The sequence below is a fragment of the Scleropages formosus genome, chromosome 24 (assembly GCF_900964775.1).
Source record: "Scleropages formosus chromosome 24, fSclFor1.1, whole genome shotgun sequence".
In the NCBI taxonomy this organism is placed as follows: domain Eukaryota; kingdom Metazoa; phylum Chordata; class Actinopteri; order Osteoglossiformes; family Osteoglossidae; genus Scleropages; species Scleropages formosus.
In genome coordinates, this window is record NC_041829.1 from 12,636,205 (window position 1) to 12,662,556 (window position 26,352).

The following is a 26,352-nucleotide window of genomic DNA, read 5'->3' on the forward strand; positions in this document are numbered from 1 at the left end:
TGTCTGGCTCCACACGTTGTCTTACTCGACAGGAATAAATTTCTCCATCATTTCTGATCATTAAAATCTTTATTCAATAAATAAATTGTTCCTAAAAACTGCCGTGCAAACAAAATTTAAAAAAAAAACAACTGCTAGATACATTACTTACAATGGGTCACTCATCCATACTTCAGTGAAACACACTCTATTTGTGTCAGTCACACACTATGGGGAAACCTGAACAGCATGTCTCTGGACTGTGGGAGGAAACAAGAGCACCCGGAACAAACCACGCAGAGAGACGGGGAGAACATGTAATCTCCACAGACTGAGCGGGGATCGAACCCACGTCCTCTCTCTACTCGCTATGCCACCGCCCCGCCCCTTTTTACGCTGAGAGGGAATTTAAATTCGCATTTTGCACAATATTAGAAAAGGAAATTTAAAATTATAATATAATGTTGCCGGGTAGGCTCCGGTTCCCCGTGACCCCGTATGGGATGAGCGGTTCTGAAAATGTGTGTGTGTATAATATTGTGTAGTGGAAAATAATTTAAACTGTTTGTCAAGTAACATTTCTATTGCTTGTGTTCTTAAAATAAAAAAAAGTGTGAGGACTGCATGAGTGTTTTGTGCGTGTCTGCAGGAGAGAGAGAGAGAGAGAGAGAGAGAGAGAGAGAGAGAGAGAGAGGTGTGTTTAGTGGGAAATCCAGACCCCGACAGCGGCGCACACTCTAACGGAGTTCAGCGGTTCTTAAAGAGTCCGCGGGAGAAGCCGCAGCTCCGGCAGCCACTCTGCCGAAGGAAAGGCGCTGGGAGGCGGAGTGACGGGGCCGCGGAGACCCGCTGGCTTTGTTCCGCTTTAATAAAACTCGTTAGTAGTAGGAGCGCTGCAGGAAAGCAGCGAATGGGACCCGCAGAATATCGGTAAGTGGGACAAAGGCGCGAGGGGCACTGCCATTTGGGTTAATGGACATCATCAGTTCGGAACGATTTAGGTTTTTTAACAGGAGCAACTGAGAAAGTTTAAAAAAAAAAAAAAAACCTAAAGTCTGGCTGTTAGACTCTGAGCACCGTCATATTTTCAACTTACTGACTGAAATAAAAAAGGCAAAAAAAACTTTTTTTTTTTTTTTTTTTTTTTCCTGCGTTTCCGGTTCGGTTTGTCTCGTGCCGACTGGAACGTGCTCCGTTTGGCGTAAATGGCGCGGACTGTAATTCATTTTAAGTGCGGGAACAACTTGTAGCCTTTTCTCTGTATGAAACGTGTTTTCTTCCAAAACTGCGTAACGCCCACGGACTTTTCGGTCTATTTTCATGTTTTCAGGAACGTGACTCTCATCTCCGGAGCATCTCACAATCAAAAAAAGAACATTAACTTACTCCACAAACTGCTACTTCGCGCCTCGTGAGTAAGTAAGCAGCTTTGTGGAGTGTAGGGTAGTTAATCTTAATGTTCTTTTCATCATCAGTCCTAAATATGTTACTGCCTTCGATTAGCTGGATCTGTTTTTACCTTAATTCAATTGTGAGATTTATTGTTATAATTTATTAATTTAGTACACTTTTTTTCTACAAACTAGACAAAGTGACGTGCATCTCAGAGAAAAAGAAGAAAAAATACACAAAACAGAAGTGCATTAGGTCAAAAGGAGAGATTTGACTGTGGATACATGATTCTAGAGTACAGTTAGTCACAATCCACTATATGAACCAGTTAAGATAATTCCTACTGTAACCGTAAAGGTTTTAACGATAATATAATGGAGTCACTACCTTGTGATGGAGTGGTGTCCCTCCTCAGTCAATGCTGGCGCCCGGTGATTCCAAGATCGACTCTGGTTCACCGCAAGCCTGCTCTGGTAAAGCGGTTTCTGAAATCGGATGGATGGATTTTGGAACCAGAGCAGCCGCTTATCGATCATTGTGAACGCAGTCGTTTCAGGTTTCGGTTCAAAGTGCATGCTGGGTATTCAAGGCATCCCAGCGCAAAAGCAGGGTGATTGTGGCTACCTGCTGCGTACAGATTAGCAGAACCTCTCTAAAGTGCTCCATATGTTTGCCTTCTCCAAACCGTTTCAGCTGCTGCTCCTTCCCTATCCTGGTTTGACGGGCAACTCGAGCTTCGCGAGAACCCCGGGTGCACGCTTGTAAAGGTGAGGCTGCCGTGTCACTTTTCATAAATCCAGCGGAGGTGGGGAAAAAAAATTACATGGAATTTCGTGTCGTGCGTGAAGCAGGTGACTCAGATTTCTACCTGGAAAATGTGGCTTTATTGGTGGAAAACCAGCAGCAGCATCTGTTTAATGCAGGAATTATTATTTTTTTCCATCTTATACATATCACACTTCTTAGCAGATGTTTTCCTTCTGATTTATTAGCCATCTGCTCCTGAAAATAAAGCCTTTTATCCTTGTATAGAATGGAATATCAAATAAAATGGAATTTCTGGGGGGTCCGTCCGTCCATCCATCCATCCATCCATCCATCCATCAGGATTCACAGTAATCATCTTCATCTGAAAAGAAATGCTTTAGGACCCAGAGCTGCCATTTCGACTCAGTCGAGGCCTCACTGTGTTTATTGTGTTACCATCAGTATTCTGCGGTGCATATCAATATTTCTTAAATTCTTCTACAGTTTGCTGCAGTAAGAAAACATGTATTTATAGCTCATCTATGCCACAGCACCCATTACGCTCTGCAGTGAGTTGTCTCACTCTCAGGGTGGTGACCTCCTGTAGCCAGAGTGGTGACACTCAGCTTCTTCCGTATTACCGTCAGTCCTTTCTTTTTATATACGTCTTTAAATTGTTTTAAATGGCTTATTTATTTACTTCTAGTGTGTTGCCTGTCTAGTTTTTATTTCTGTTACTGCTTTGATTTACATTTATTCATTTAGCTGATGGTTTCCTCCAAAGAACCTTACAATATTAAGCTACTTTATCATTATTTACCCATTTATATAAGAGGGTAAATTGACCGGAGCAATTTAATGTAAGTATCTTGCTCAAGGGTTCTACAGCCGGAGGTGAGATTTGAACCCGCGACCTTCGGGAGCTCGCGGCCGCAATTTGACCCTAAATTAAGGAAAAGAACTATTCAGCTGTATAAAGAAATTTACATTCATTTGTACATTAATTTTTCCAGCTTACAGGCTCAATATGTTGAGGCACCGCTTTGTGGAATAGGTTGTGCTGTGGATTGTCGAAGTCTTTTTGCAACTTCTGTTCTTTCCATTCTGTCCTTGAATGAATGAAGGACTCCAGTCTGCTGGCAGCATCCTTGGAACGTAGTGAGTCCACAGCAGTATCCTTGAGGTCTTCATCTCTTGCTGTATTTCTTTTTCCATCACCTGTCTCTTCTTGTGGAATTTTCATTTACTGTAATGATGCCTTTTGCCGTGGAAGTTGTGTTGGACAGTCCACATGAATGCCCTAAAAAGGAAGTGGTCCAGCAGCTGTCTCATCCAAGACATACAATTACATTATTCACAGACCTTGATGTCTGTTTTGGGGTCTGGCGTCTCGGAGAACTCGGACCACACACATCAATATGCCTCTGTGTGCGTCTCTGTCTGTGTGAGTGAGCGAAAGAGACGGAGAGGGAGATCCTGAAACAAGCCTGTCTGGCTATTCTTGGAATTCCATGCAGGGTCAGTGGAATTTGAATGACCCTGTCGCTATGGAAACTGACCAGAATTTCAGTGACCACAGATGTGCAAAAAAAATTTCCAAATTATGCACACTTTTGGGGGGGAGTGCTCACTGTATACTCCCATATTCACATTAAGAATACAGAGATTAAATTATTTGCATTTAGTTGACCCATTTCTCCAAAGCGATGTACATCTGAGTACAATAGTGTTATTTGTCAAACATATTGTTTCACTTTTTTACACGCTCCTTGGCAGTGCAAAAAAACTTCACATTCCATCTTTATGAAATTTGTTGCATGTTTTGAATGATTTGTGAGAAATTAACTAATGAAACAATATGTTTCACAAATAATATTGTATTGCATTGTACTGAGCATGAGGCTCTGTGATATATTTTTAACAAAATGGGAAGCCCAGGTAGCTGTAGTGTTATGGCCTGTGGATGATGTCTGAATGCTAGCTGAAATTTTTCTTCTACGTGTAATATTGTGAAAAACTTCAGTCAGATTTCTATAAAGTTATTCCCATGGAAATTAGTTACCCTGCCCGGAAATTAGATAATGAGATAAAATTATTTGAAAAAATATTGGATTTTACTCATGTATCAAAGTCTTTATGAATGAATTGGAGTCTTTTTTTTAAACGGTTAATAAGCATGTAATAACAGTTAAGCTTTTAGTCTCTAAGGACTTTATCTAGCCATTGGGGCCACTTGAGCTGTTGGCAATAAACCACAAGGGTTTTTCCAGATGAACAATGCGATTGTCCTCATGCACAGGAGCAGAGATGAGAAGTGTGTGGTGGCAGCTGTGGGACGTGGCCCTGCTGGTGGCTGTGTGTGTGCCATCTTGCATGGGGCAGACCACACCAACTCCTGCAGTTGAAAGTAGCAAGCTGAAGTTTCGACTTGCCGGCTACCCCCGGAAGCACAACGAGGGACGTGTGGAGATCTTCTACAAGGGTGAATGGGGCACCATCTGCGATGATGACTTCTCCTTGGCCAATGCTCATGTGTTGTGTCGCCAGCTGGGTTTCATCTCTTCTATTGGTTGGACACACAGTGCAAAGTATGGCAAGGGCACAGGTAAGGAGGACAAAGAGCAATGAGATCAGAGTACATCAGACCCCCTTTGGCCCAAAACAGTTTTAGAATTAGAATGTAGGATTATAAAAATAAACGTTCACTTTTTCTACGTTGGCACAAGCAACCACGTCATGATATCGTTCTGTGATGCTTTTGGGAGGCTGCAGATAGTCCAGTGAGGTCACTGATGGGAGTTGTGATGGGAGACTTCTGCCCATTTCTGCTTCTCTCCGACTCACAGATTGACAGCCAAGCCAAGTGTTCTTAAACTGGTCTTGGGCTTGGTTCTTTGCACAGGGAAGATCTGGCTGGACAACGTACAGTGCAGCGGCACAGAGGACAGTATTAGCCAGTGTAAATCCCGCGGATGGGGGAACAGTGACTGCACCCACGACGAAGATGCTGGCGTGGTCTGTAAGGATGAGCGGCTGCCGGGTTTCGTGGACTCCAACGTCATCGAGGTAGGAGCATGTGGCCGTGACAGCTTCAGTGCTTCTTACAGTCTTCCACATATTCAGGTTATTACAAGAAAATTACAAGTTAGTAAAATGCTAACTGGGTCAATTTATATCAAAAATTCTATATTCGTCTGCAACTTAAAATATAAATTTTACGCAGGTATGATGAAAGCTTTTGATGTACTGGTTCATGAAATCTGAGGTGGTGCCTTGTAGTTATACACCATCGTGGTAGGCAGTTTAAGAATTTGTGCAGGGCATATGAAGTTACATAGCTTGAATTTTTAAATAAGTGAAATTTTGAGATCTACAGTATCCACCCATTTTTCGCTAATGCTTAAGAAAATGCAGAAGGTATTATGAAACAATTTAAAAGGTTCAAATCTTGCCTACTGCTGTAGTATGCTTGAGCAAGGTACTTACCCTAAATTATTCCAGTAAAAATCACCCAGCTACATAAATGGTAAATACAGGTGGTCCCCGATTTACGATGGGGTTACGTTCCGTGAAACCCATCATAACTCGAAAATATCGTAAGTCGAAAATGCATGTCATGCACCTTAGACACACCTCTGTGTGACAGATTAGGAGATGCGGGCCGCTGCCCAGGATCACGAGAGAGTATCGCACTGCATATCGCTTGCCTGGGGGGAAAAAAATGAAAATTTGAAGTACGGTTTCCACTGAATGTCTATCGCCAGCTCGCCATCGTAAAGTCGAAAAAATCGGAAGTCGAACCGTCGTAAATCGGGGACCGCCTGTAGTTTTCGGTAGTTAACGCAGAGTTGCTTTGGAGAAAAGTGTCAGTTAAAAGAAAAAAACGTAAAAGTTTTCGAATGCGCTGAATAATCAAGAGAATAATTAATACACGAAGCACAGTATTATTTACTTGTTATGCTGTGTGGAATACTGGGTTTCTGTAAAGCTTCTGATTTACTTTGAGACATTGTCAGTGTCAAACTGGGTGTCTTTCTGATTACTGTATCATTGTGAAGTTGTGTGAGTGTCTCTGTGAATGAGCCTGCTGTCAGGAGGGGGCTGGATCCTCTCTGCACGTCGTCTAACTCTGTGGCTTCGGTCTTTTTTCGGAATATGCATCTGGATGTGTTTAAGCGTGTAAGGGCTGCACTCCACCGCTGCCTGGCTTCGGAAGGGCTTACAGCTGTGCTCTTTCTATGAGTCAGGCTCTCGAGAAAGCGGAATTGTCTAAGCTGAAGGTACTAATATTATGAAAGTAATATTAAGGATTACGACCTGTTTTTAGGGACATGCCCTCGCTCTGTCTCGGTTTTTTTTTTTTTCCCCCAATGGAGAATCGCTGACCATTCGAGGGTACGATGGAAAGCAAAAGGCCTGCCAAGCGCTTCTGTCTTTTATGAGTTTCCCCAGGCAGACGAATCATCACATATGGTCTGACTAGTCTTATGTGCTTTGCTTGAAATTGTGTAAAAGGAAATAGTTATATTGTTAGATAAGTCCCAAATTAAAGTATTTCTTAGCTGATCCCTTTATTTTCTTTGAGGATTTTTTTTTTTTTTTTCCCCCCCTTCCCCCTCCTTTTTTCAGAATCAATCAACTTTTATTGATTTTCACAACTGGATATTTTAAGAGGAATTAATGCAAATACTTCTAAAAAATCTTTTGAAGGAACTTTCAAGTGCATTTAAAATGAGTCTGATCTACAGTTTGAGTTTTGAATGACTGAAATACAGCACTTTATAGCAAAACACATGATTGCAGGCAAACTGGACACACAAAATGGATTTCGCTGTGAAAACTTTGAAGTTTTTTTTTTTCTTTTTTTTTTTGGCAGATAATTAACCCCTGGCTATATGCATCTTAGTTTGTTCTCAGGGATCAGTGCAGTCAAACTGGAGTTGTACGGTGTTTTACAAACTCCTCTGGACATTAGTGTACTAGCAACCGATGTGTAACGGCAGGGATTCATGTGATGAGGCTAATATGAAAGTAGTCCGATTTAACATTCATTCAGCTGATGCTTTTCTCCAAAGCGATTTACAATATTAGTCTACTTAGTTATTTACCCCTTTATGCAGCTGGGTGATTTTACTGTAACAATTTAGGGTAAGTACCTTACTCAAAGGTATTACAGCCAGAGATTGAACCTGCAACCTTTGGGCCCAAAGACAGTAGCTCTAACCACTATGCTACCAGCTGGGCCCGGTTGCTTTGCATTTTAGGGCAAAGTGGGAAACCTCAACCCATTCATGCTCCTAAACGACTGGGCCTTTCAGCGATGCTCCTTTTATACCCAATCATGACAGCGTCACCTGTTACCTATTCACCTGTGGAAATGTCCAAACAGGTTTTTTGACACATTCCACAGGTAAGCAGGCGCCTGTTCTAACTTTCACGGGACGCGTTGCAGGCATCGTAATCAGAATTAGGTTAATACTTACAAATTTATATTAAATTTATGAGTTTATGAGGTTAGGTCTCCTGAATGAAGTAATGTATGAGGTCAAAACATTAAATATCTTGTCTTTGTACTGTTTTCAATTAAAAAATGTGCAAAAGACTATTTGCAAATCACTGCTTTTTATTTGCATTTTAGATACTGTTTCAATGTTTTTGGAAATGGGGGTGTATTACATTTGCTTGTAACTTGGAATTCTCCAAAAAGGCGCCTTTATCATATGAGGAAAACCTGTACTTCCTTTCTTCTGTATTCTTAGATTTATGTGAGCGCTGATCAGTACCATGGCTTGCGAAGTGTAACAGTACTGTGCTGCTAATGGATTTATATTAGTACTTTATACCGGTGGTCCCCAATTTATGAGGGGGTTACGTTCAGTGAAACCCATCATAACTTAAAAATATCGGAAGCCAAAAATGCATTTAATACACCTAATACACACCTCTGCGTGACAGACTGGGAGATACGGATCGCTGCTGCTGCCCTGCATCGTGAGAGAGTATCGCACCACATATTGCTTGCCCGGGTAAAAAATCAAAGTAAAAAATTCAAAGTATGGTTTCTACTGAATGCCTATCATTAGCTCACCATCGTAAAGTTGAAAAAATTGTAAGTCAAACCATCGTAAATCGGGAACCACCTGTATTGCAGTTGCGTTTCTCCTTTGATGTGTTTTAACACAGGTTTTGTGCGTAGTTGAGCAGAAGTTTGTGGAGTTCATATTTGAGTCCACGTGAGGGGGTTTTGGAGAAGTCGGACTGACACTTTTTCCCGTTGTGTTAACGCAGGTACAGGTGGAGGATGACAGGGTTGAGGAGGTCCGTCTGCGCCCTGTGGTGGCACTTGCGAAAAAGAGGTTACCGGTCACTGAAGGCATTGTGGAGGTGAGGTACAAGGATGGCTGGGGTCAGATTTGTGACCTGGGTTGGAATCCCAAGAACTCCCGTGTCATCTGTGGCATGATGGGCTTCCCCTATGAGAGAAAGGTCAACAAGAACTTCTACAAGTAAGTGATGTCATCCTAACCTGCGTTTGTGTGTGTGTTCATTTATTTGTTAAATAATATTAACACATTGTTAACAATGTTAAACACATTTTTATGTTTAATAATTTTATGTTTAGAAATTATAGAATAACGGATAAAGCTTTATGCAGCTACTTGTGTGGCATACATTGGTTCATATGCTGGATTGTTAACAATTTATTGTTCTCTAGGATTGCACGTCTGCATCCAAGTCTTTCTTTCTGTTGATGTAATACACTCGTTTTTTTCTCAAAGATGTATGTCACTTGGGAGAAAAGCATCTGCCAAATGAATTAATGTAAATGTCAATTTGGTACCTATAGGCTTCATTTTAAACAGAAAAAATACTACGTGTCATATAGAAACGTAGTATGTCTTTACATACAACTTTGGATCTTGGTCATTTGTAAAGGTTGCACAGGGTGTCTTGCTCATGTAGGGTCTGTACAGATGCTCCTCCACTTACAATAGTTTGATTTAATGACGGAAAGCTGGCGATAGACATTCGGTGGAAACCGTACTTGGAATTTTTTTTGTCCCGTGCAAGTGATACGCGGTGTGATAATCTCTCGCCACGCTGGGCAACGGCAGCGATCCACTTCTCCCAATCTGGGATGCTGTTGTGTTTTGTGCGTCTATAATGTCACAGAAACACCCATCTGTGTCTCCTGCTACTGGAGGGAAGAAGAAGAGGAGGGCAATTACTCTTGAGGAGAAACTCAAGATAGTTGCCCAGCATGAAAGTGGCATGTCTGTAATGGCCATCGCACGTATTCTAGGCTATGATGTTCAGTAGGTTAGGTGTATCGACTTACGATATTTTCGACTGACGGTGGGTTTCGCCGAACGTAACCCCATCATAAGCTGGGGACCACCTGTAAGTGGCACTTCTACCGGACAAGGGCTAAGTGACTGCGCTGTGTGGTGCGACATGTAGCGCATAAAAAGCAATCAACTTCAGTAATGCGTCAACTCCCATCCTTGTTGTTCAGGAATCTCGGAAGCCACTGAGTTTGCAGACTCCGAAAAGCAAAGTTAGTGTTTTGCACTTTAGTGGCTTTTTGTGATGATGAAGTAAATCACAAATTGTGGATTAATTCAATCGGAGCTGGAGCAGAACTTGTTTCCCATGCTGTTTAATAAGCAGCTTTGGTTCTGGCATTACTTTTTAAAATGGATTTCATGGAAGCCCTTTTAAGGGTTAGGTCATCTTGTGTTCTTTTTGGCCTGGCGCAGTGGTTCGGGAAGGCAAACCTTCAGTCTGTGAATTGCACTGAGGATGTGGCCGCAACCAAATATGTGCCTGTCTTTTCCATTTGGTGGCAGCAACCTGAGAGCCATGAAGGTTGAAACGCGGAGCAGCTCTCCTGTCCTTGGCAAACACACAAGGCAGTGTACTGTAGAGAGAAAAGTAAAAGGTCAATGTGAAATATCATATCAATGTGACATAAAACAATAAAATGTTGCTGATGTTCACCAAATTAAGCTATTTCAAGAGAAAAAATGGTTAATGCAGTTCACATGATTTTCTCATTAATGTTGTTTAAATAGGTGCTGCATAAGGGACAGCTGGTAGGGTAGTGGTTAGAGCTGCTGTCATTGAACCCAAAGGTTGCGAGTTTGAATCCCACCTCCAGCTGTAGTACCCTTAAGCAAGGTACTTGCTCTGAATTGGTCCAGTAGAATTACCCAACTTTATAAATGGGTAAATTTATTGTAAGTTGCTCTGGAGAAAAGCATCAGCTAAATGAATAAATGTAAATGTAATAATCGCATTGGTTGTTATACCAGCTTTGATCTGTGAACGAAAAAGGCAAAAACTGCGTTTAAGCAATTTGGGGATATAGAGCCTCTCACACCCTCAGCACACATGTCTGTGATACAGTGGAAGCTCTGGAAGATAAAAAATATATAATATTTTGTAACATTTTAAAGGGGGCTAATTTGGCAACATGTGTTGATTTACACTAAATGGAAACGTTTTAAAATAAATTTCACTTGTGAATGGAAATATAGGCTTTTCTATTCATAAGCGCCCGTGACCCCGTATGGGACAAGCGGTTCTGAAAATGTGTGTGTGTGTGTGTGTGTGTGTGTGTGTGTGTGTGTGTATTCATAAGCGCCCATGTCATTCCTATAATATATGTTGTTCCATGACTGTGTCCACATTCACTGCACTTCCATAACACTTCTCTCACGCACTCAGGCTTAAATAAGAGCCTCACGAAGCCACAGAGACGTAAATGTTCCTTGGACAGAACACCATGTTTACTGAGCGTCGCTGGGGCTGCAGACACATCCACCCTCATTTTTCCTAAGGACACATGTGAACTCCACTCTTATCTTACACTTTACACATTTTACGCTATTTAAATTTCGTTAGAGTTGGAGCCAGAGTGTGAAATGACACGCATGTGTTTTGTTTTGTCTGCACTCTGCTACTCCCCTGCAAAAGATCTCTTCCATATGGGCTTGTGGGCCACATGCTGGATAATTGGGCTTCCAAGGAAGCCTGGAGGATGAGTCCCGTAGGGTTAAAATAATGAGTTGCATGTAACCTATGACTGTCGGTGCCTCCCCATATGCATAAGTGTGGGTGAATGCTTTCCATTTTCTCAACCCTAGAGTATGCGGCAAAGTTCTTGTCATTCTTTAAGATGCATCATCAGTGCACTAAGTGCAGGATGCTTCTCGGTTTAAATTGTTTGCTGTTGTGTCCACTTCTTTTGAACGTGTAAGTCATAGATGTCTGAAATGTGGCGTGCTGTATCCAAAACTAACAAGTCACTGCTATGTCACTGAGAATATGGATCGATAATTAGGGATGTGGCATTTGAAGGGTAATTTCATCCATTCACCCCAGGATGTCTGAAGAAGCTTTGAGGGTTATTTTAAGGGCGACTGCTGTTTAACTAATAGGTCGTAGGACAACCTATGGTCAGTCTCACGTTTCATAGTCGGAATAAGTTGGGAAGCTAGCCATCATATTAAATAACGAATCGTTCAGTGAAGTATAAATATCTTAACTGTGTTAAATGGAATGCAATTGATTGAGCAGAAATATTCAATATTTTCTTGTCCTGTTTACACATGGGATGTCATGTCGCCTTTCTGCTGGTTGAGCTCGATGACGCAGTGCCATGATCTAATGTGAACATCTTACAGAGAAGTTACAGCTGGATTTATACACATTCCACAGGCTCATAGATTATACTGGCTCTTGGTTAAGTTTTTTGGAATCTCCACCATAAGACCAGAAGTTCTCCCTTAACCGTAGCCAGCGTTAACTTGACAAGGCTTTCGATATGAAATGTATGGTGTATCTAAGATGTGCGGGGCGTGTGTGTCGCTGTACACGCTATAACACTTAGCTGAAGTTCTGCTAGTCCTCAATGCCCCCAAGCTTTGGAAGGGACTGCAGTACAATGTGTGCGATGAGTGGACTGGTTATACTGGGTCACTTTTTGTCTCTCCCCTCACTCATGCATTTATCTCACTGTTCTCCAGTTTGCAACACATTGAACCAGAACCTGGGTCAAAAAGTTAAGGTACAGCAAGCCCACTGAGAGCACACACACACACACACACACACACACACACACACACACATACAGATTTTGCTCACATTCACCAGCTCTAAAGACAATGTTGAGCCTCTAGTTCGACCGAGTAGCAGGTCATTGCATTATAAGACGAAGCCAGTCTACACAGGACACACATTTTTAATTTTAGAGCCGCGAGGAAATAACACTGATTGCTAAGGCACTGGGACGACCAGGGAAAGAGGAGTCCTTTCGGCTTTTTAACAAGTAAAGTGTATAATTTTGTGCTCGCGAACCCAAGTGTCCAGACATAAAGATGTAGCGCAAGAGGCTGTACAAGAGCAGGTAAAGACAAGGCCTTGAGGAACACCTGTTAGCACTGGGGTTTGGTGCACTACTGCCTGCTGTTAATTCATGCTAATCTGAGATATCGTGTAACGGCACCAACTGTGCAGAAAGCAAACATAAATGTTCAACATTCCACTGCGGCACAGTGACCAGTGAGGCACCTGTCCAATTTTTCTTTGCTCCTTCAATCAGTGGGAATAAATAGAAATAGTAATAGCACTCAATGGAGTTGCACACAGGCTTGCTTGTATTTTTACAGGCTTGACTATTTCAGTTTTTGGGCAGCACAATGGTACAGCGAGTTGCGCCGCTGCCTCACGGCGCCTGGGTGGTGCGAGAGGAAGTGGGTTTGACGTCCGCATGCGTTTCCTCTGGGTGCTCTGGTTTCCTCCCACAGTCCAAAGATGTGCCGTTCAGGATAGGACCACAGTGTATGCCCAAGATTTGAATCCCCACATTGTGCGTGAGGTGTAAATTCAGTGTACATTATGGTGGCAGTTAGAATGTAATGTCCAAAACTGCAGAACTTTGGCTTTATTCTCCCGTTAAGCTTAGCGGGGCAATGAGTTTGTATGTCTGTCGACATTTTAGCGGCAGCTGTTTCCAGCACCTGCAGCTGAAAGATATGATTGTCTTGCTGTCATTTTAGGTCCTATGAGCCATTCCTTACTGCTTTACTGTTTTCCCAAGCAAGAATACAGGGTCTGTATCTCTGGGTATCCAAGGCTGGGAGAGAGGGGTTATTTGATGGGAAACAAACTATTGTTTTACCTTGTGTTCTTGCGTCTGTGTGAAAGAGAGCAGCGCCAGCAGGAATGTGAAGTCTTCCCTCACAGTGAGTCACGCATTTGGCAGACTGCATGTGGAAGACTGAGATTTTTTGTCCCAGTCCCAGGACAGTGAGGGTCACGCTGAAATTCCATTTTCTCGATTACTTCACACACCACAAGAGCCTGTTAGTTGTGTGAAGCATAAGCATTTTCGAAAAGCTTTCCTCTTTTTAAATCTGGAAGTAAATGTGTTATACGGTTTGCTGTAGGATAATGCAATGCGGCCCTTGCCGAAATATAGCTTCAGTAACATCAGGCACGAGAAGAAGCAATGCAAATGATTGTTTTTAGTGAGAAAGCGAAAGAGGAAAAAGCTCTAAGTAGAAGATGGGAAATGTTTAATTTCTTATTTTGTACTGGGGGCACAGTGGTGCAGCAGGTAGCACTGTTGTTTCACAGTACCTGGTCTCTGAATTCGGGTCTGAGTTTTAATCCAACTTAAACATGGGTTTCCTGCAGCAGTCCTGAGATTTGTGTTTTTGGTGAATTGGTGACTGTCATTCATCCATTGTGTGTGTGTGTGTGTGTGTGTGTGTGTGTGTGTGTGTGTGTGAGATTGCCCTACAATGGGCTGCTGACATCCTGTTCCAGGCATACCCAACCTTATGCCCTTAGGATGGGCTCTGGGCCACTTTGTCCTTCCACTAGGACAAACAGATACACACTGTCTGAAACCACTTGTTCCATACGGGGTCGCGGAGAACTGGAACCTAACTTGGCAACAAAGGGCATAAGGCTGGAGGAGGGGGACACACCCAGGACAGGACACCAGTCTGTCACAAGGCACCCCAAGCAGGACTCGAACCCCAGACCTGCCAGAGAGCAGGACCTGGCCAAACCTGCTGTACCACCGTGCCCCCAACAGATAATGAAAGACAATTTTATACCATCTTATAATAATGTTGTACTTCTTTTGAATAATTACCCATATTAAAGTGCCCTCTGATTTTCATTGAACTTTATTAATTTAAGTGCTGGTTCCTCTTTAAAAGTAGGCAATTCACCAAAACTGAAAACGAATTAGAAGAGTGGGTTGTGGATTTTTCAACAATGTTAATATACCTACAATTATTTACCCATTTGTACAGCTCGGTAATTTTTACCAGAGCAATTTTAGGGCAAGTAGCTTGCTTAAGGCCACTACAGTAAGAGGTGAGATTTGAACCTGCAACCTCCAAATCCATAGGCTGCCCTGAGATTCTCCCTGATGGGTGTAATTTATCTAGAGGTGGAACTCGTGATGCTCACTGTGCTGTCCGTCTCGCACCCCAGGCTCTACACAGCGAGGCAGCGCAATTTCTACCGTCTCCACACTGTCAAGTGCACGGGCACTGAGGTGCACCTCTCGGCCTGCCCCCTGCAGTTCAACAAAGGCAATACCAGTGCCAGTTGCGAGGGGGGCGTACCGGCCGTGGTGAGCTGCGTGCCAGGCCCCCAGTACTCCCAGGCCAGCAGCCAGAAGAAGCTCAAAGTGATGGTGAGACATGAGGGGGGCAGGAGTGTCATGGAAAGGGCTTTGAACATGTGGATGTGCCCTGCAACGGGACATTAACATCCCAGCCAATTCTTGTTGGAGAATATCTTGTACGCTAAGCGGATCATTTGTAGCTTTTGTACACGGTGCTTTGAACACAACGTTCATATCCTATCTATGAGATGCACGTCGCTTTGGAGAAAAGCATCTGCTAAATGAATAAATGTAAATGTAACCTTCTACTTGGTTACCGTAATGTGTGTTGCTGCACTGAAACAGAAGGTCCGAATGGTGTGTAAATCGTAAACGTAACGCACTGGTCTGAATGGTCATTTTTAGATCCAAGGTTGTTGCTGAGCTGTGAAACACGTTCGTGGTTTTTTTTTTCTGTACTTTCACTTTAATAAATAAAAGTTTAGGGAACAACAGAACTGTAATTCCAACTGGGATGGCAATGCATCGACATTGCTGTCATTGAAAAATTTGTATGGATGGAAACAGGATTATTTACTGATGAATTGGCTGCCGTACCCCTGAGCAAGGTAAAAGTATAAAAATTTAATATATATTTCTGCGCATATTACTATTTATAAGCATCTGCTGGCAACTGGACAGCTGGATAGAAAAATTTTTTCTCCTCCCCAGTTGCTGATGAGGTTTTTTCAGTAAAAGGTTGTGAAGGTGTACAGGCTTTTCCTATTGGCCATCACTGCTTGTTGCTCCTCCTCCATGTGGGTTGTGACAGCTGATGGCACACACCCTTGGTAAAGGACACGAGCGACGCTTCGATGACCAGTTGACGCTCGGTCGGTCCAGGTGACTGTGTGTCCTGCGCTGGTCCCTTGCAGAGCACCGTGAGGTTGAAGGCAGGCGCCCGGTTCGGCGAGGGCCGTGTCGAGGTGCTCCGCAGCAGCCAGTGGGGCACGGTGTGTGACAGCCTCTGGAACCTGCAGGCGGCCAGTGTGGTGTGCAGGGAACTGGGCTTCGGCAGTGCCAAAGAAGCCCTGAGGGGGGCACGCATGGGTCAAGGTAAGGATCCGTTGCTACTGTGAAAACATGCCGTTCCCTTACGGTTTCCCTTACGGTCGTGGACTCCAGCGTCAAAATGAATCCCACCTTTTTTGTACTTGAGCAAAGACACCGCAATTAAAATACTACAATTCTGTGTCTATAGAAAAAAAAATTGTGTGTGTGTGAGATATACTTTATTTTTTTTTTTTTTTTTTTTTTTTTTTACATCAACTGGCATTTTGACCTTTAAGTTATTTATACATTTATACTCATTATACTTTTACATTTATGCCACATTATGGCAAACAGGGTCATGCTGTTTCACTCTGATACCCTGGTTTATCATGGGCCCAAACAGGCTCCCATCAGGCATGGTTTACAGGGCCAGATTGGTCAACTATGCATCACGGCAACCAGCTGCAAAGGCGAGCTGATGCACAGGGCCACTTGCCTTCCTAGAGTGTCATGGTGCTACTAAGAAAAGTAGCCAGTCAGCTGGTCAGTCATTTGATTAGCTGGTCTGTTGGTTGACCGGTCAGTCCGTTGGCCAGTAGGAGAGTCAGTCATTCAGGATCCAGGTACAAAACTTCAAGTTCATTCACACTCTAGTGCAAATTCATGGGATGTTCCCAGGTAGAGCTCAGCTGTGCTTTAAATGCAAAAACTCTCTAGGCACTTTGACACGTCTGTTCTGAAAATGTAATAATATAAAATTTTACTGGACTGGGGTAAATGCAACTATTCAAGAAACTTTGTGCAGAAAGTTTGATTTCTCCCAAACTATTCTCTCATCAGATCACAACCCAGAGTTTTCTTGATGTTATGGTGCACAGGCTAACTAGTTTTGCATATTTGGTAAAGAAACATGTTTTAATACTGTGGTGTACACCAGAATTTCTCTGTAAACATATTGATGACTGAAGTGTTTTAAATTTCTCCCATGTGAAAAATTTACATTTTAGTTCTGGCAACAGTGCACAGTTTTAGAAAGTTGTTGACAATAACTGTAATGTGTTCAGTGGATCCCTCCTTTGTTCATTGCTCATTTTGCAGAGAACCCATTAATTTAAGTGGGAAATACCCAGGTGCAGTAAATGTGTTTTTATTGTGCTGAAATCATGGGTCGATATTATACAGATATTCTGAAGTGTTCTTGTGATGTCAGGAAAAAAATGGTTTGGTGATTAATAAATTTGATCTGTCCAACTGTCTGTTTATATACAGATCAAGGTGGTTACATTTAACAAATTTAAAATTTTTTTAAAATTTAAACATTAAATATTTATACATTTCGTTACATTCCTGCATAATTTGTAACTATTTACACTTGTGACGTCTCCACTCTGCGATGTACTTTGTAGAGCTCCACTATCATTTATCACTGGTCGATGCTGCACTGGACACCGGTTCCTTGAACGGTACAGCTCCTTCCAGTGCGATGAGTGTTTGTGCTGCGGTGTCTGCAGGAATGGGGCCGATCCACATGGGTGGCGTCGAGTGCACGGGCAATGAGAGGTCCATCTGGAGCTGTCGCTACCAGAACGTCACCTCCGAGAAGTGCAAGCACACGGAGGATGTCTCCGTGAGGTGCAACGTGCCATACATGGCCTACGAGAACATGGTCAGTGATCTACAACCCCGCATGCCAAGTCATGGCTATGTACCCCGTCACACCCACACTTAGGGGGTCACATTAGGGTTTAATTGGAAAAAACATACTGCCCATTCATGTTTATGTACTTTTTCATGCTTGGACATAACAGAAAAAGTCTGGGGAAAAAAAAACACTTTTTGGTGTTTTAGTCAACTGTCTTGTACAAGATAACACTTGTGTGTAACTCGCATTGAGGAGCAAATCTAAAAGTTTGGACTAATTTTACTTCCACCCCAACAGTCCTGATGTAAAACACTAAAAATCATAGTCATATCATGATTACATTAGTTCTGTGTTTGATAAAGTAATGGAAAACAGTTCATGAATGAATGTGACTAAAGCAAATGATTTGCGTATTGTATTCTATTGCGTTCCATTATTGTAAACCAGCATTTGATGTGATTTTCATACTTCCTTTATTGAAATTAAGCCCATCTTAGGACACTTGAGATATGCTTGCATCTTTTCGATATTAAAGAATTACAATGATAGAGCATTCTGTGAAATTTGTAAGAATTTACAGTGTATCTGTTCAAGTTTTTAAAAAAAGTGCATGGTTGTGTGCTCAAGATGTGTGCCCCGCTACAGGTCTAGTTTTCTTGGCCCACCTGCAGATCCGTATTATGGGGGGACGCACACGCTACGAAGGGCGCGTGGAGGTGGCGACCACCAGTGCAAATGGAACGCAGGGCTGGGGGCTCATCTGTGGAGATGGCTGGAGCACACGGGAGGCCATGGTCGTATGCCGGCAGCTGGGCCTGGGCTACGCTAACCACGGTCTGCAAGTACGTCACCTCCGTAAAGCACATCTCCACTGAGCGCATGCTAACTCGCAGTAGCCGTGGCCACCTGCAACTCAACGCACAGGGCTCATAACATGTTATTTAACGCCAGTGTGTTCTGCCAACGTGGGGCGTGTGGTAGCGCAGCGGGTTTGACCAGGTCCTGCTATGTGGAGGGTCTGGGGTTCGAATCCTGCTTGGGGTTCCTTGCGATGGACTGACGTCCCGTCCTGGGTGTGTCCCCCTCCAGCCTTGCGCCCTGTGCTGCCGGGTTAGGCTCCGGCTTGCCACAACTCCGCTCAGGACAAGCGGTTTCAGACAGTGTGTGTATTCTGCCAAATCACTTTCTTTGCTATAAAATCTGAAGAATTTTTTTAAACCAGAAAATTGGCTCTTGATTGTGTGATAACACATCAGGATCTTCCTCCTTTCATTATCACTATCCACTTTCCTAGTGTAGGCTCGCAGAGATTCGGTGCCTAACCTAGAAGCAGAGTTAGAGGAAGGGTGGGCCTCATCATGGATGAGATGATGGCACACACTCATTCAGTCTCACACATACACAGAGACACATACATTTAAGACCCCATTAAGTTTAGAGTTATCAAATTCCCTGAAATGTATCTTGGACTGTAGAAGGTAACCCGCGCATGGAGAATGTGGAGAACGTGCGGTCTTCACACGGACTTGAGTTGGGTTCTAACCTGCATCTGAACCTACAACCCAGGAGATATGAGGCACCAGCGCTGTCCGCTCTTCCATCCTTGTATACAATTTTCGAACATATATTCTTACTGTAGCAGCCAAAGCAATTCTCGGTGCTCCGATATCTGTGATATTTCTAAAATTTTTAGTTTCCTAGCGTTAGGGTTAAGGTTTTATGGTCCTTAAAGATTCAGATTCATTTGCAACACACTATACTTTTTATATGTTGGCAAAACAGCAAGGTGCATTTTGTGGACACCGGCTATACTTTGGTATCTATGTTCAGACTTGCTGTCTGTTTAGTTTCAGCTGCCATTCTGCTGAAGGAAGTAGTAATTCTGAAGACCACAGACACTGTGACCCTCTCAACCATGGCAGATGTTTTGTTGACTCTCCTCCGTTGTTCCGGACTGGAAAAAGCCAGTTTGTCTCATGTGTAATCGTTTATCTCCCAGCCCCCTCCCTAACCCCGTGTTTTTGGCTGTTGCCAAGGAAACGTGGTACTGGGATGGCAGCAATGTGACAGAGATGGTACTGAGTGGGGTCAAGTGCACTGGGAACGAGATGTCCCTCAGCCAATGCCAGCACCACAAGAGCTCCAGCTGCCTGAGGACAGGGCCGCGCTTTTCTGCCGGGGTCATCTGTTCTGAGAGTGAGCACATGTGTTTCTAACCGTTTCTGCAAAATCAACTGCATGTCATTTGCGTTTAATTCGTTTAGCACACAGAGCTGTGAACAGAGTGGCATAAAACGCAGAATATTCATAGCCTTTGAAATTTGCGTGGGAATAGAAATATATTATGCTAATTGTGAGATATAAGAAAAATTATGCAAGTCTGGTCTTGTTTATCTCTTTAGTTTGTGCTGAAGTTAAAGGAGGCATCACATTAAAAGCAGAGATGTATTTCCATTTCATTAAGTGTTTGATCTGTTATCTATTGAAGTGCATACGTGAATTTGGGTGGAAAAAAAATAACAACATGGGGGTGATAGAAGGAAAAGAATATTAGAAAAATAGAAACTGCACAAAATGAATGTATCTATAGATACATTACATATTTACATTTTATTAGTTACTATGTGTGCTACGAGCGTTAAATACAAAAATTGTCTTGTTTTAACTGAGTTATACAGTCCTAATTATGTTCGTAAGGTGTATGCATTCATATTTTAATCAGAATCCTGCAAAGCCTCGATAGATGAGTTGACTGTGATTGGTGTCTCCGCTCCACCCTCACAACAGCGGCTTCAGACCTGATCCTGAACGCCTCCCTCGTTGAGCAGACCGTGTACATGGAGGACCGGCCGCTCCACATGCTGTACTGTGCGGCCGAGGAGGACTGTCTGTCCAAGTCGGCTGCCAAGGCCAACTGGCCGTACGGCCACCGACGCCTGCTGCGCTTCTCTTCCCAGATCCACAACATCGGCCGCGCCGACTTCCGCCCCAAGGCTGGGCGCCACTCCTGGGTGTGGCACGCCTGCCATGCGTAATTTCCTCACCGAACTCGTCCGTGTCACTGTGCCAATACTCGTACTGCTTTTCCCATTTCAGCTCGCGTTACACGCACGCTGAAAAGTGATCCTCTCCCTATCGTTTCCATCAACGCTGTTTGTAAGAGTTTAGCGAACGCCTTTACCCAAGCCACCGCACAATGACAACACCGATACAGGTGGTCCCCGATTTACGAGGGGGTTACGTTCGGCGAAACCCATCATAACTTGAAAATATCGGAAGTCGAAAATGGATTTAATACACCTAATACACACCTCTACGTGGCAGACCGGGAGATGCGGATCGCTGCCGCTGCCCAGCATCGCGAGAGAGTATCGCACCGCACATCATTTGCCCGGGAAAAAAAATCAAAGTTCAAAATTCGAAGTACGATTTCTACTGGATGTCTATTTCCAGCTCACTGTCAAAGTTGAAAAAATCGTCAGTCAAACCATCGTAAATTGGGGACCACCTGCAGTTAATTTTTCATTTACGGAGCAGGGACTTGTTTCTCTGGCACTTACAGAAAGTGACCTCAGGGGTCTTAGAGCAGGGAACTGGTCAGCTGTCAGGCAACAGAATTCACCGCTAAACCATACAGCAAAAAAGTGATGTTTTTGACTAATAAAATAATAATTGAACAAATGGTTCCAAGAAAAGCTAATAAGGATCAAATGACAATGATTTTTTTAATTTGCATATGAAATATATGCAATTTTTCAGTTTATATTTCTGTATACTTTATGTATATGGTCCACTTGGGGTTCTACTGCTTTGTGTGACAAAGCCAAAGGGGAGTGAGGAGAAATCTAGAAAAAGAAATAGTTCTTGTATTGCGGAATTCTGTTAACACTTGACACCGCTTTGCGAGTAACAGGAACGAAGTTTTGTTCGGCAGATCATCGAACAGCTCGGCACTTTAAGCGGCACTGGGGAGACGGGGCTCCCCAATCATTTACAGTTACATTCATTCATTTAGCAGATGCTTTTCTCCAAAGCGACGTACGTCTCAGAAAATGCAGTGTGTGCATTACAAACAAAAACAATACACTCCTTAAATACAGTCGGAGGGGGTGTCGGCTACTAACAGTTTCTCATTGTCAGGTCATACGTTCACATAACTTTTATTAAATTACGTTATTAAAATAAAGCAAACGATTCCCAAATCGTGGCACTTAGAATGAGGACATGACGCATTTATGAGCACAGAGCATGAGTATGTTGTATGGGACGGGGCATAGAGTAAAAGACAAGGTGGAGTCGGAGTGTGTGGCAGCTCAAGTGACCCCCATAATCCGCTGCATGAATTGTTCTCTCTCGCTTCCTTGAATATTAGTCAACGCATGTGACGGGATACAGAAGGTCTTTGGAGAGTATCGATGTAACGAATGAAACGTCCTTGCGCTTGTGCCGCTCCGCTTCGTTACGTTTCAGTATTTGTGTGCGATCCTGTAGGCATTACCACAGCATGGACATCTTCACACACTATGACCTGCTGTCCGCCAACGGTACTAAAGTAGCCGAAGGCCACAAAGCCAGCTTCTGCCTGGAGGACAGCGAGTGCCAGGAAGGTAAGCTGGATCCCACGTGCTCCAGTCGGGCGCCCGGGTTGCGCGGTGCTGCGCGGCGCACCTTCTCGTTGTCTCGGCATGTGTGGCCGACACTGTACTGCAAAAAAAAAAGTTCCAGTAAAGGAATTTCCACGCATCTCATTTACCACGTTTCCAGTTGATGGTCCTCGTGATATGCTGACTATTTTATACAACATTTACATTTCCTATTTTAGCTGACACTTTTCTCCAGAAATGCCTTCAGTGTTAAGCTACCTACAATTATTTACCCATTTATACAGCTGGATGATTTTATGGGAGTAATTCATAGTAAATGCCGTGCTTAGGGGTACTACAGTAGGAGGTGGGGTTCAAACCTGCAACCTTTGGACCCGACGGTAACGGCTTTAACCGCGGCACTAACGGCAGTCCCTGCTTGAGTGGCGGTGTGTGCGGCACGTGATTTTCGGTGCCGAAGGACAGATTCCGGTTTGTTCCGACACAAGCTTCCAGGGGAAACGATTCCATGCTTTGTGCGCCTTAGACTTGGAAGCGAGCATTTTGTTGTATGATGTTTCCACACGCTTGTGTGTTTGTGCCGCAGATGTGGCGAAGCGATACGAATGCGCTAACTTTGGGGACCAGGGCATCACCGTGGGCTGCTGGGACCTCTACCGTCACGACATCGACTGCCAGTGGATCGACATCACTGACGCCAAGCCGGGGAACTACATCCTGCAGGTGAGCCGTGACGTGTGCGGCAGCGGTCCGACGAGGACTTCTTAGCTGTTTAGAAACAAACCTGAACTCTCTCTACCACCAATTACATACCAGCATCCTGCTGTATTTCTTCACTTCGTTCCACATCGGCCTACGTTAGGTCACACTGACCTTCTCGAAACAATAGCGCAAAAACTCACTCGTTTTGCATTACCACTTTTTTAAATCTGTTTACATTTCTATTTATTGTATCGATGACACCACTGCACTTTATTCCATACTGTTGTTAGTTATCGTGAATTGTACTGTACTACATTTGCATTGATTTATTTAGCAGACGCTCTTCTCAAAAGCAACTTACAATGGATACTATGTAGTGTTACCAGCCCACACACCTTACTCACCGCGGTGACTTACACTGCTACATACACTGCTAGATACACTACTTACGCTGGGTCACTCATCCATACATCAGTGGAACACACACACATACTCTCTGTCACCGTCACTCACGCACACTTAGTAATAGTATATGTTATATATGTTGTCCTCTATGTCACACCATGGTCCAGGAACGCGGTTTCACTCCGGTGTGTTTTAAACATATTGTGGAAGTGACAATAAAGTTGACTTTGAAGAGAAGTTTAGTGACACTAAGGCAAAACCCTTGATTTTTTTTTTTTAACGTCCGGCTGCCTTGTTTTATTCCTTCAGGTTGTGATAAATCCAAACTTTGAAGTGGCAGAAAGTGACTTCACCAACAATGTCATGAAGTGTAACTGCAAATATGATGGACATCGCATCTGGTTGCACAACTGCCACCTCGGTTTGTGTTTTGAGTTTCTGTGCGATTACTGCTCCAGTCTGAATATCGGAAGTTCTTCACATACCATTTTTCCTGCATTTATGTATGTGTTTCATATTATCTGTATCTCCAAAAACATTCACATCTGATCCATTGCTTCCTGTCTTTGTGACCCAAAAAAATCCCTTTCCCGCTGTGAAGATGTATACAGTGAATACAAATATTTTAAGAATGTGTATTTAAGGCAAGATGGCATGGTGTCGCGAGGGGGCCACAGCACCTGGTCTCTGCCATTACTTGTAGGTTGGACTGCTGTTCACTCTCTGGAGTTTACATGTTCTTCCCATGTCTGTGGGATTCCTTCAGGTGCTCTGGTTTCCTCTCATAGTCCAAAGGCATTTGTTTCAAGTGAATTGGTGACTCTAAATTGCATGTTGTGTGTGTGAGTGAGAGACTGATGTGCTGTCCGGGGTGTACTCTGACTAGCCTCGTCCCCTCTAGTTGCGGCATGGGCTCCAGACCACCACACCCCTCAGCAGTGATATGTGAACCACTATCTAGCCATTTTACCCTATGGTATTTTAGCAGATTTACAGATTTACTTCAGTCTTTCAGATTTAAAATCTGACTTCTGAGATAATCAACACCATACACAGCTATTGATATGTAAAATACAGAGTAGGGAAATTAAGGACAGCAGTTATTTGTCTATGACCTTGGCATTTCTTTGTCACTGCTTATATTTCTATCACAAATAATTGATTGATACTGTAAAAAGGTGACAATATTATTAAGGCGGCTGATTGGAAACCCTTGTGCTTTAAAGCTGTTCATTTCCTGACTTGAGAAACATTTGGCTGGAATGCAGATTTTTTTTTTTTTCTCTTCATGCCGTTTTTCCCCAGAGCTCAGTCACCTGTCCCTTCCTCCCCACAGGTGACGCGTTCAGTGAGGAGGCCGAGAGGAGGTTCGAGAAGTACCCGGGACAGCTGAATAACTACATCTCCTAAACTGAGACACAGCCCTTGGCACAGTGGCACCAACACAGCACAGCCCAACCAGGACAGCTCTGCATTTCACCACTGGCCAGTTCTACAGTTTGGGGTGCATCTTGCACCCTTTCCTTTCTGACAAATTTTTTGAAAAGTGCTCCCAGAAGAAATCTACATCAAGATGAATGCTAAATTCTGGAATGCAGAACTCTGTCCATTGTTGGAACGGTAAGGTGAACATTAGAAAGTTACATATTTATTCACCAAAGAGTCCCGGAGCAGATGAAAGTATCATCAGGCCAGATCGCTCACTTGTGACCGAGTCGCTTTATTACAAATAAATACGATCATAGTTGAGAATGCTGGTCTACTTACACCTTATACTTTAGAATTTTAAGGCAAAATTTGTCCAGATTCAGAGGTCTGCTCGGTATTATAACACGGGGAGAACAGCAGTATGTATGTAATACTTGAATTTATTAACGCTTTCTAATTGTAACAGACTTTTACCGTCTTTGCTGTTCTGGATCTTATGCAACAAACATGTTAATGCTTTTACAAAAATACTAATGCAAGACATTTTATTATTTGTCAGTGTGATGCAGAGAGATTTTAACCTGGTGAATTTAAGGACTTGTATGCATGAATTGGCAAAAGTAATACTGTTCATTGTCAGTTCGGGTCATCGGGAGACAGATTCTCATGTGGTTCAGTGTGTTCTCAACACTATCTGCAGTCAGTGTTGGCACTGACTGTGTTTCCATGGGAACCGGTTCTGAACAAGGACTTTGTGAAAACATACAGTAGATTGACATAGTTTAACAGATGTCTTACCATTGTTACCATGGAAACCACCATTGCTATAGCTGAGCTTGGGTTTGAGGAACATGTGACATCATTAAAGACATGATGCCACCACTGACATGTTCTTGTCGCACCGGGGGTTGAGGTGCTGACAGTGCCGAAATAGAGCTGTGTGCCAGTGACAGTGTATACTGGTGCCATGCAGTACCGCCGGTACTGATCCTGCTTATAGAAAGCAGCAGTGCTCTGCAAAGACAAAGGTGCTAGAGGCAGCAAAACTAGTGAAATGCTGCTTTAAACTTTATTGTTTTATGTGTTTGTCTAAGTACATGTAGGAATTAAACAAGGGACAGTTGGGAAACTCATCATGAGCAGTTCTGATCACGGTCTTACCTGAACTTAACATTTTTTTGAATTTCCATAATCAGCAGAAGTACTTTTAGATGGATGAAGAGTACAGTTAATTGTAACTTGATTAGGAGTCTAAACAATGAGCCTTTTTATAAAGCCTTTATGCATTGAGTTGCCCAATAATATATACCAGAATATGCATTACTGAAAACATATCTTTTTCAGCCTAGATTTTAAATCTTGAACAAATTTTATATATGTATATATATTGCCTGACATTATATTCCTTTATCAGTAAAATACTGCAGTGTATGAAAATAAGCTTTTTCTAATTGTCCTGTATGTTTGTTCATTTTATTGTATTAATTGCCAGTATCCTGGAACACCAGTGTGTCCAGGACAGTAATTAATTTAATTCACTCACTCACTCCTACAAGCTGTCTATCATCTGCTACAGGGGATAAATGTAACATACGTATGCAAAACAGAATTTCACTAATAAAATGAAACCAGGAGCTCATTCTTTTTTGGTTCTGCTTTCAGTGTTTGTTGCTCCAGTTGTAGTTGGCTAGAGTGACAATATAAAAGCCAAAAGTATCGTGGCAGCAGTGAGGTGGACGGTAATACTTTTTTAAATTGCTGCTCCAAGT

At 43.0% G+C, this 26,352-nt stretch overlaps 1 protein-coding gene across 1 annotated transcript; it reads left to right on the top strand.

Moving 5' to 3' along the window:
• Positions 1-683: 683 nt before the first annotated feature.
• On the top strand, positions 684-26,222 carry loxl3b (lysyl oxidase-like 3b). The gene is made up of 15 exons (XM_018726521.2): positions 684-909; positions 2,065-2,138; positions 4,418-4,723; positions 5,021-5,184; positions 8,407-8,624; positions 14,635-14,839; positions 15,685-15,865; positions 17,314-17,468; positions 18,116-18,286; positions 19,481-19,640; positions 20,232-20,475; positions 21,936-22,051; positions 22,635-22,771; positions 23,465-23,576; positions 24,492-26,222. The coding sequence occupies exons 3-15, from the start codon at positions 4,426-4,428 to the stop codon at positions 24,563-24,565; spliced, it is 2,235 nt and encodes a 744-aa protein (XP_018582037.2). The 5' UTR covers positions 684-909; positions 2,065-2,138; positions 4,418-4,425; the 3' UTR covers positions 24,566-26,222.
• Positions 26,223-26,352: the final 130 nt, after the last annotated feature.

Excerpts from the sequence above, each read along its gene's own strand:
- loxl3b (XM_018726521.2), top strand. The coding sequence starts at position 4,426 with ATGAGAAGTGTGTGGTGGCAGCTGTGGGACGTGGCCCTGCTGGTGGCT. Across the intron at positions 17,469-18,115 it reads ACATGGCCTACGAGAACATG|ATCCGTATTATGGGGGGACG; the intron begins GTCAGTGATCTA and ends GCCCACCTGCAG. Across the intron at positions 23,577-24,491 it reads GTTGCACAACTGCCACCTCG|GTGACGCGTTCAGTGAGGAG; the intron begins GTTTGTGTTTTG and ends TCCTCCCCACAG.